A 12,017-nucleotide genomic window follows, 5' to 3' on the forward strand; every position below is an offset into this window, starting at 1 on the left:
CTCAGGAATCATTGCAGAAGAAGAGGTGTTATAATTATAGAGCAAGAAGAATGGATGGAGTGTTGTCTAGTGGTTTACCTGAGATTAAGACACTCTAACGTGTGGCAAGCTCTTCAAGAAGAAAGGTAAACAACTCATAATAGCTTCAGTAAATCCCTGAAATCGAGTAGAATAACTAGTCATCTCTCTACCATACTTGGCAATAACAGCTGAATGTCACTCCCACACAAATAGAAGCAGAGCTGCAAAAGGGCTCTCAGGAGAATTTTCAAAAAGAAGACCTTGAAAACAGACCAACTGACTTGAAGTAGAAACAAGGTAAGCTGTCTGCAAGAGGTTTAGACAGGCATCATCTGTACTAACGACTCCCTTTCCAACAATTTGATTTGCATGCAGGCTAGGCAGTGTACTCTAAGATCCCAGGTTTTTGTGCTGCATCTTATGCTTGAATAGATTTTGTTGAGTCATTTCTGTTCCTGTAAGTAATTAAATAAAACTTATAGGAAAACAAAGTTGCATTTTGGTGGTATCTGTAAGTGTTATCCTCAAAGGAATGCCACCTTACCTGCAATTTCATTAATAGTTTATTCCTGGCAATGTTCTTTAAGGAAATCAATGACTTTTTTTTTTTAAAGGCCAAATATGATTTAAGTGATGAATTTAGGAAAAATTTACAATCTCTTGATAAATCATTAACTATTGACTACAATACCTTTGGAACACTTCAAGGCAATCCTATGTCTTGTACATGAAAATGTTACAATAAGCTTACAGAATATTGACAACTACATGGTTGTAAATGATAATGTGGTCCCAATATACACTGTAGTTCTTAACCTTATACCATTTTTAGAAAAGTGAATAGAAATACCAAGTTTTATAATTTAATAAGTACTACTTTGGCCTCTTCTCTGTCTCTAATCTAAGTTCCCACTAATATTCAAGTAGAAGGATCTACCTATTAAAATCACTTAATAGAGTTTTCTGACCTTAAGCATTCCTATAATGTCCCAGCATTGTAGTACAGAACTTAATAAATGCCCCACGGTTCCTCAAATGTGACACAAGAAAAAGTGGCTGATCACAAGGTTGATCCATAGAACTGAGGTCTACATCATGCTTTAAAATTTTATTATGCAGCTTATTTTCTACATTACACATGTAGACATTTTATATATTTGACACAATATAATGAGTAGAGAACAGCTTTGTGGATCTGTTTGCCATTGTAAATAATCTAGATTAATCTAATGACTATATTCTGCTTTAGCATTTGTGACTCTGAGATTGTGAGAAGAATTTAACTGTGGTCTTAACAAAATAATGTAGCATTTTGGGGCAAAGATACAAATAAAGAGCCCTGCACTTGAGACCAAGATGCTGAAGACCTCCATGGCCACTGCGGCTTTGCCTTTGGTGCTGTGGTAGACAGCTAGAAAGGTAATCCAAACACTGCAGAACATCAGCATGCTAAATGTCAGGAACTTTGCTTCATTAAATGTGTCAGGCAGTTTTCTGGCCAGGAATGCTACAATGAAACTTGCTAGGGCAAGAGAGCCCAAGTATCCCAGTACACAGTGGAAGGAAATTACTGAACCTTTGTTGCAAATAATGATGATGTGGCCATATTCCATGTGTACATCAGCTTCCACAAATGGAGGAGAAGTTCCTACCCAGATTCCACAGAGAATCATTTGAATCATAGTGCATATGGGGATGATGAAATTAGGTGCCCCTGAAACCAGCAGTGACCTCACCCTTCTTTCTGGAAAAGTGACCTTGAATGCCAGTACTACAGTAATTGTCTTTGCCAAGACTGTAGAGGTGGCCACAGTGAACACAATTGCAAATGTGGTCTGCTGCATGATGCAAGTGGTTGTATGTGGTTGGCCAATGTAGAGCAAGGAACAGAGAAAGCAAAAGATGAGGGAGACAAGTAGGACATAGCTGAGAGCTCTGTTATTGGCTTTGACAATTGGAGTGTCTTGGTGCTTCAGGAAGATACAGAGTACAACAGCTGTAAGAGCAGAGAAGAATAGAGCGCAACAGGTCAGAGACATTCCCAAGGGGTCTTCATAAGCCAGAAATGTCACAACCCTTTTGAGGCAGTGAGTTTGATCTGTGTTGGCATACTGATCATCAGGACACTTCACACATTCATCTAAGTCTAGTATAGAAAGGGAATTATTGTCAGTCTTAATTTTTGCTATTATGTATGAGATATGCTAATCTAATACAATGGTAAATCATAGCTAAAGTAGGCTTAGTCTCATGTTATGTGGAAATTTAAATGTGGTTGATTTGTAGATTTAATCTCTATTTCTAATGTTTATCATTTTTTATTAAATAATTTGTTCATATTTACATTAAATGCTCATGATGGTTTTGGTATTTTACAAAAGCAACAGCATGCTGTCACATAATAGTCATGTTTCCACCATATTATACTTTGGTTGGATTATTCATGAAAACACATTTTTCCTTTTATAAGTTTGTATATTATGCAGGGCAAGAACATAAAATGAGCTGCTTCCATGCATCTTATGGTATATCTATCAATCACAAGTTTTGTCTCACATGTGGCTTCATGTGGCTCCTTGGACATACAAACTCTACCCACTTTGTATCTTTGAAAATAACGTGTAACAAACACTTTACTAAACCAGTGCAATCTCTAGTTCATTCTAAATATGTTTTTCTTATACACAAAAATAAGTATAGCCCTCACCCTCATCATGGACACTTAACTCAAACAGTCAGAGACTATTGGATAAAAGCCACAAACAATGTAAATTTAGAGTTGTATTACTCTGTCATGCATTGCTCTTTGAAAATTGAAGGAGAGCTGGTTGGAAAGATTATAAGAGGTAGATCAGTGAGTTTGATGTTAGTCTATATCTCTTAGTAACGTCACAATCAATATCCATAAAGGCCAACAAACATGCCTGCTTAAACACAAGATGATCAAGGGTAAAAAGAATAGACATGACAAAGTGGGTGGGAGAAAAACCATCAGACAACAGCCCTATGCAGAGAACTATAGACATCTAAGGAATATTGAAATAGGATAGATTATCTTCTTCACAGAATAGCACAATCTTTGGTTAGCAAAATTGTCAGCCATCAAAATGGAAGAGTTATATTATAGACTGACCAGGTTGTATGTAGAAATATGTGTGTACATGTAACACATGTGTGTACATGTACACATGTGTGTACATGTGACAGCAATTTATAAGAAAATAGGCCATGAGTTTGTAAGAGAGTGAGGAGGGTTGTATGGGAAATATTTTAGGGAGAATAGGAAAAGAAAATTATGTAATTGTGTTACAATCTCAAAAACAAAAGAAGCAAAAAAACAAAAAACAAAACAAAACAAAATAAAAAAACAAAAAACACTGGTAATGCCAAAGAATAAAGAGACAACATGAGCAAATTACCACATAAATTATCTACATGTGAAAAATGTCACCTTTGTTTCATGTTTCTATATGTGAATTTTGGTAGTGTATATTATTTGTCATTTTTAATAATTTTTGTAAGATTTGATTTCCCAATGTTGCCATTCATTGAGAAATATCATGATGAAGATACTATTCCATATCTCAATGACATAATTTGGAATGACAGTTCTGGATGGGTACTGAGGACTTTCTTCTACCCACATCTTTGTAACTTACACAATAAAATATTCAGTTTTTTTTCAGTTGCACTGAAAAAATGGATCAAATGGAGGAGTGATAGTATTTGCCAAGAACAGAATCTGTCCATGGAAGGATGGACATTCTCTTTCAGTTTTTGTATTATCTCTGATTTTGATAGACAGTTTTATCTAAACCAGTGAATAGAAGTATCAAAATACTTTGAGTTTTATATTTATTTAAAAATGATTAGGTGTTATAACATATATTGTATTCTAGCCAGAGTTCAACAAAGCAAAACAAAAACCTTCAGCTCTTCATACCTGTATTTAGTTTCAAGACATCAAGCATAAATCATTATTCATTTACTGACACTTAGGATATATGTAATTTTCAGTTAGCAAGCAAAATAATAAAACCTGAATTCATTGTGGAAATATTTAAAAATGTTAACTTTCTCTACTGTGAGCTTTTAAAATTTACTCAGCCATTAGTGTTTAACTGCCAAATCCATGCCCAAATCAATACAAAAATAAACTCAGAGACTGCATTTACATCACTAGCCTACATCAGTGTTTCTAAATCTGTCTTTTTGAATTATTTGAAAGACATTTTCTTTGTAGAAATAAGTACTAAGAGATGGAAAATTGGATTTTTGCAAACAAAAGATGCCTTAGGATATTTGTCGTTGGGATAAATCAGTGCAGATTTATTGAGGCTTAGTAAACATTTAAATTCCATCTAGCTTTATTCATAAGATTGGTAACTGATGGTTATTGATTATATCAAGGACAAATGAGCACAGCCAATAGATTTTGATATTGACCGTGGATTTGTTTTTAAGAAATATACATGATGAGCATATGTCTTTGTAGCATGGATGTGGATCATTTGGGTATATGCCTAAGAGGGGGATTGCTGGGTCTGGTGGTAGACATGTGATCAACTATGTTCACAGCAGCATTATTTGTAATTTCAAGAACCTGGAAGCAACCTAGATGCCCCTCAATTGAAGAATGGATAAAGAAGATGTAGTACATTTACACAATGGTATACTACTGTGGTGAAAAAAAAAATGGAAACTTGAAATTCATAGGCAATTCAAAGGTTACCTGAATGAGGTAACCCAGCCAAAAAAGAGGAACATGGTATGTACTTGCTTATTTATGGATTTTAGCCATTGAAGAAAATATCACCAGCCTATAATTCACATCGCCAAAGAAACTAGAACACAAAGAGGATTCTAAGAGATTCATATAAGGTTCCTCACATAAGGGGAAAGGGACAAGATTTCCAGAGCATATGGGGAGTGAGGTGGCCAGTGAGTGGAGAGGAAACTAGGAGAAAGAGAAGGGGAGGAGAGGAAAGCATGTGGGTCTAGGAAGTTTGAGTCATGGGAGGAATAGACAAGAGAAGAGAAGATAAGAGATAGATAGATACCACAAAAGAGGGAGCCATTATAGTTTGAAGAGAAAACTTAACCTAGAAAAATGTCCAGAGACCTACAAGACTGACCCAACTAACAATTTGAATAACAGTGGAAATGCTACCATAAATGCCCTTCCCCGATATTGAGTTTGATTACTGTCTTAACTACCAACATAGAGCCCTCATCTAGTAGCAAACACCCAGAACTAAACACTGAGCCAAACTGGAATCCAGATGTAGAGAGGGAGGACAAGACCAGGCTACAGAAACACATAAAGACAGCTGACCTGAACAAAGAGGAGCTAACCAGCCACCAGACTGATAGCTGGGAATCCAGCATAGGACTGACTCAGACCCCCTGAAAATGGGTCTCAGATAGAAGGCCTGGGGAGTCTAAGGGACCTCAGACGGTGGAACCAGGATGCATCCCTGTTGCATAAAATGACTTTGACTTTGGGGACACATTCCCCCATGGAGGGATACTCCTTTAACCTAGATACAGGAGAGAAGGCCTAGTCCCTACTCCAAATAACTTGACAGATTTAGATGACCCCTTCTGGAAGGCATCACCCTACATGTGGAGTGGGGGTGGATGGGAGAGGAGAGATTCAGGGGGCATCAGAGCATAGGGGAGAGGGAAAGAGGGATAGAGGGAGGGAGAGGTTCCTGGGATCAATATGTAAAATAAAAATAAAATAAAATAAAAGAAGTATACATGTAAGTACATTGGAAATGTATTTATCTTCTATTTTCTGAAGAGAAGCTGGACATTATGCCCAGTCTCTATAAGACTAATCATACATATGGTGAAAATGTCATCATATACTCTATGGTTTAATAGCATCATACAGTTTTACTTCATTTATGGAAACTGAGCAGTGTTGAGAAAATTTATCTAATTTTTTAGTCAGTCAAATGTGTATATGTGCCCCAAATCTCACTCTATTTATATCCTCTCCATGTTCTCAAACCTCGGTGGCTCTCAATTTTTTATATTTATTTTAGAATACACTATTATGAGGAATTTAAATCCATGAAATATTATAAATACTGTATTTTAAAGCTTTTAAAAATACACATAGGAACAAGGGAATTTAATAAAAAATTTTTTAGAATCCTGTGTTCAACCAAAACAAAAGTCAATAAACTGAACTTTCTCTGTATGGTATAGATTCATTGGAATCAATATATTTTATTAATTTATTTTTTATGATATATATTCAAGTGGTTTGTATTCTTGAAGTTTTTACTGGTTTCTGAAATCAATTATCTTTAATATTTTAGTGTAATTGTTCAACTATGTGCTTCATCTTCACAAATCTTTTGTTCAAAATATATGAAACTATTTGCATTCTGGTCTGACCATTATATGATACTGTAAGTTAATTATTTAGCAGTTTCTCATCACTGCAACCAAAATTTATTCCATTCTTCAGGTACCAGATAAATTACAAATAATGCCATTTCCAAAGTTTCTATGAAATTTAGTATAGATACCAACTGGGGTTAGTATAGCAAAAAAAGTAAAATTTAAAAATGGAGTAAAGGGGCCAAAGAACGAGGTCTCAGCTGGAGAGTGCCAGTTTCCAGTGAGATCCCACTACCCTGCAAAACCTTCTCAAGTTCCAGTCCAGCCCTCGTCCTCTTCTGCCGGCTATTGGCCAGAGAGAAGCCTCCTAGAGAGCTTGGACCACACAGAGATACAGACATTGAATCTTTGATCCACATAAGCCCATCTGGGAAGGACCATAGAGAGAGGGAAGAGACACCACCAACACCTACAGGAAGAAACTATGGGAAGAAGGCAATACAAGAGAACACCTAACAACAGAAAGACAAACATGACACCACCAGAATCTAGGGAATCTACACCAACTAGAATGGAACACAACAACAAAGCAGAGGAAGCAGAAGGGTACGACTTAAAAATCACCATCATAAAAATGATAGAGGCCCTCAAAGAAGATATGAGAAAATCCCTTAAAGAAATAGAGGAAAAAACAAACAAAATGTGGAAGAAATGAACAAATTCCTTCAGGAAAGTACAGAAAGCCAAGAAAAAACAATTAACCAGGTGAAGGAAATGGTTCAAGATTTGAAAACCGAAATTGAGAAAATAAAGGCAACACAAATGGAAGGAAAGCTGGAAATTGAAAAGCTGGGCAAAAAATCGGAAACCACGGACACAAGCATAACCAATAGAATTCAAGAGATGGAAGAGAGAATCTCAGGCGCAGAAGATAAACTAGAAGAAATAGATTCATCGACCAAAGAAAACCATAAATCCAACAAATCCTTAACACACAATATCCAGGAAATGTGGGACACCATGAAAAGGCCAAACCTAAGAATAATAGGCATAGAGGAAGGTGAGGAAGCCCAGCTCAAAGGTGCTGAAAACATATTCAACAAAATCATCGAGGAAAACTTTCCAAATCTGAAGAAGGACATGCCCATGAAAGTACAAGAAGCATACCGAACCCCAAATAGGCTGGACCAAAGAAAAAAGACCCCTCGACATATAATAATCAAAACACCTAGCATACAGAATAAAGAAAAAAATATTAAGAGCAGCGAAGGAAAAAGGACAGGTAACATATAAAGGCAGACCTATCAAAATTACACCTGACTTCTCCATGGAAACCCTCAAGGCCAGAAGGTCCTGGATAGATGTTCTAAAAGTATTAAGAGAACACGGATGCCAGCCTAGGCTACTATATCCAGCAAAACTCTCAGTCAATATAGATGGAGAGAACAAGATATTCAATGAAAATACCAGATTTTCCCAATATGTATCTACAAATCCAGCCCTACAGAAAGTATTGGAAGGAAAATTCCAACCCAAGGAAGGTAACTACGCCCACAAAAATGTAGGCAACAGATAATCCAACTACACCAGAAACCTAGGGTGAAACAGAACAAATATATTCACAATACCACTGCCAACAACAAACCTAAATCAAACAACCATCAACAATCAATGGTCCTTACTCACCCTCAACATTAATGGTCTTAACTCACCTATAAAAAGACACAGATTAACAGAATGGATACGAAGACAGAATCCATCCTTCTGCTGCATACAAGAAACACATCTTAGCTCCAAAGATAGACATTACCTCAGGGTAAAGGGTTGGGAAAAGATTTTCCAATCAAATGGAAATAAGAAGCAAGCAGGCGTAGCTATCCTAATATCTAACAAGCTAGACTTCAAACCAAAACTAGTCAAAAGAGATGAAGACGGTCATTTCATATTCATCTCAGGAGAAATCCATCAACACAAAGTCTCAATTCTGAACATCTATGCCCCTAATACAAAGCCACCCACATTCGTAAAAGAAACACTACTAAAACTCAAAGCTCATATAAAACCTCACACACTTATAGTGGGAGACTTCAATACACCACTCTCAACACTAGACAGGACCACAAATCAGAAACTCAACAAAGAAACAAAAGAATTAACAGAAGTTATGTCTCAACTGGGGCTAACAGACATCTATAGAACATTCCATCCAAAGACAAAAGAATATACCTTCTTCTCTGCTCCACATGGAACCTTCTCTAAAATCGACCACATACTAGGAGACATAACAAACCTCAACAGATACAAGAGAATAGAAATAGTCCCCTGTATCTTATCGGACCACCATGCTTTAAAATTGGAATTCAACAACAATACAAATAGCAGAAAACCTGCAAACTCATGGAAACTTAACAATGTGCAATTGCACCACTCCTGGGTCAAAGAAGAAATAAAGAAAGAAATTAAAGACTTTCTAATATTCAACGAGAATGAGGATACAACATACCCGAACTTATGGGACACCTTGAAAGCAGTGCTACGAGGGAAGTTCATTGCACTAAGTGCCCATATGAAGAAAACAGAGGATAGTCACATAAATGAATTAACAGCGCAACTGAAAACCTTAGAACAGAGAGAAGCGAATTCACCCCGCAGGAGCAGACTCCAGGAAATAATCAACTTGAGGGCTGAAATCAACAAAATAGAAACCAGGAAAACAAAAGAAAAAATCAATGCAACAAAGAGTTGGTTTTTTGAGAAAATCAACAAGATTGATAAACCTTTATCCAAATTAACGAAAAAGCAGAGACAGATCATGCAAATTAACAAAATCAGAAACGAAATGGGGAACATAACAACAGACACAGAGGAAATCCAGACAATTTTCAGGTCATACTTCGAAAATCTGTATTCCACAAAAATTGAAAATTCAAAGGAAATGGACAAGTTTCTGGATAACTATCACTTACCAAAATTAAATCAAGAACAGACAAACAACTTAAATAGACCTATAACCCGAAATGAAATAGAAGCAGTCATCGAAAGCCTTCCAACGAAAAAAAAGTCCAGGGCCAGATGGATTCAGTGCAGAATTCTACCAGACATTCAAGGAAGAACTAATACCACTACTCCTCAAACTGTTCCACAAGATAGAAACAGAAGGTTTATTGCCAATCTCTTTTTATGAGGCCACAATAACTTTGGTACCCAAACCTCACAAAGACACAACTAAGAAAGAAAACTACAGACCAATATCCCTGATGAACATCGATGCAAAAATACTCAATAAAATAATGGCAAACCGAATTCAAAAATACATCAGAGAAATCATCCACCATGATCAAGTAGGCTTCATACCTGGATTGCAGGGATGGTTTAACATACGAAAATCTATCAACGTGATCCACCATATAAACAAACTGAAAAAGAAAAACCATATGATTATCTCCCTAGATGCAGAAAAAGCCTTCGATAAAATTCAACACCCTTTCATGATAAAGGTATTAGAGAGGTCAGGGATAACAGGAACATACCTAAACATAATAAGAGCAATATACAGCAAACCAACTGCCAACATCAAACTGAATGGAGAGAAACTTAAGCCAATTCCTCTAAAATCAGGAACAAGACAAGGCTGTCCCTCTCTCTCCATATCTCTTCAATATCGTACTAGAAGTTCTAGCTAATGCTATAAGACAACAAAAGGAGATCAAGGGCATCCAAATTGGAAAGGAAGAAGTCAAACTGTCTCTATTTGCAGATGATATGATAGTTTACATAAGCGACCCAATAAACTCTACCAGGGAACTCCTACAGCTGATAAACACCTTCAGCAAACTAGCAGGATACAAGATAAACTCAAAAAAATCAGTAGCCCTATTTTTTTCAGACGACAAAGAGGCAGAGAAAGAAATCAGAGAAACATCACCCTTTACAATAGCCACAAGCAACATAAAGTATCTTGGTGTAACGCTTACCAAACAAGTAAAAGACCTATATAATAAGAACTTTGTGACTCTAAAGAAAGAAATAAAAGAAGATACCAGAAAATGGAAAGACCTCCCATGCTCTTGGATAGGTAGGATAAACATAGTAAAAATGGCAATCTTACCAAAAGCAATGTACAGATTCAATGCAATCCCCATTAAAATCCCACCACAATTCTTCACCGACCTTGAAAGGATAATAATCAACTTTATATGGAAAAACAAAAGACCCAGGATAGCCAAAACAACCCTATACAATAAAAGAACATCAGGAGGCATCACCATTCCTGACTTTAAGCTCTACTACAGAGCTATAGTTCTGAAAACAGCCTGGTATTGGCATAAAAATAGACAGGTAGACCAATGGAATCGAATTGAAAATCCTGATATTAATCCACACACCTATGAACACCTGATTTTCGACAAAACAGCTAAAATTATACAATGGGGCAAAGACAGCATCTTCAACAAATGGTGCTGGCACAATTGGATGAGGGTGTGTAGAAGACTGCAGATAGACCCATGTCTGTCGCCATGCACAAAACTCAAGTCCAAATGGATCAAAGACCTCAACATCAATCCAGCCACATTGAACCTCTTAGAAGAGAAAGTAGGAGGTACCCTTGAACAAACTGGTATAGGAGACTGCTTCTTGAACATAACTCCAGGGGCACAGACACTGAAAGAAACAATTAATAAATTGGACCTCTTCAAACTTAGAAGCTTCTGTAAGGCAAAGGACACAGTGAACAAGACCAAACGGCAGCCCACTGACTGGGAAAAGATTTTCACTAATCCTATATCCGACAAAGGGCTGATCTCCAAAATATACAAAGAACTCAAGAAACTAGTCAACAAAACACCAAATAACCCTATTAAAAAATGGGGTACAGACCTGAAGAAAGAATTCTCAATGGAGGAAATCAAAAAGGCTGAAAGACACTTAAGAAAATGCTCCACATCCTTAGCTATCAGGGAAATGCAAATCAAAACAACTTTGAGATACCATCTTACCCCTGCCAGAATGGCGAAAATTAGAAACACCAGTGATGACTTATGTTGGAGAGGATGTGGAGAAAGGGGAACACTCCTCCACTGCTGGTGGGAGTGCAAACTCATACAGCCACTTTGGAGATCAGTATGGCGGTTCCTCAGGAAAATGGGAATTAGTTTACCACAGGACCCGGCAATCCCCCTCTTAGGCATATACCCAAAGGATTCACATCCATGCAACAAAGACATCTGTTCAACTATGTTCATAGCAGCACTATTTGTAATAGCAAGAACCTGGAAGCAACCTAGATGCCCTTCAATTGAAGAATGGTTAATGAAGATGTGGCACATCTACACAATGGAATACTACTCTGCAGAAAAAAATAATGGTATCTTGAAATTCGCAGGCAAGTGGATGGCACTTGAAGAAACCATCCTGAATGAGGTAACCCAGTCACAAAAAGAGGAACACAGTATGTATTCACTCATATATGGATTTTAGACCTAGATCAAATGATCACCAGCCTATAATTCACATCACCAGAGGAACTAGAATACAAGTTGTATTCTAAGAGATTCATATAAAGTCCCTCACAGAACTGGGAAGGGACAAGTCCCCCAGACCTCAGGTATAGTGGGGGAGGACAGCTAATGGAGAGAGAA

At 37.0% G+C, this 12,017-nt stretch overlaps 1 protein-coding gene across 1 annotated transcript in view; it reads right to left on the minus strand.

The window, feature by feature from the left end:
- Positions 1-1,247: 1,247 nt before the first annotated feature.
- Positions 1,248-12,017, minus strand: part of LOC127227393 (vomeronasal type-2 receptor 116) — a 37,915-nt gene continuing 27,145 nt past the window's right edge. Inside the window, exon 6 of the mRNA XM_051191694.1 lies at positions 1,248-2,167. Within this exon, the coding sequence (XP_051047651.1) occupies positions 1,248-2,167 (920 nt within the window). The remainder of the gene's footprint in view (positions 2,168-12,017) is intronic.

The sequence above is a fragment of the Phodopus roborovskii genome, unplaced genomic scaffold, assembly GCF_943737965.1.
Source record: "Phodopus roborovskii unplaced genomic scaffold, PHOROB, whole genome shotgun sequence".
Taxonomy (NCBI): Eukaryota; Metazoa; Chordata; class Mammalia; order Rodentia; family Cricetidae; genus Phodopus; species Phodopus roborovskii.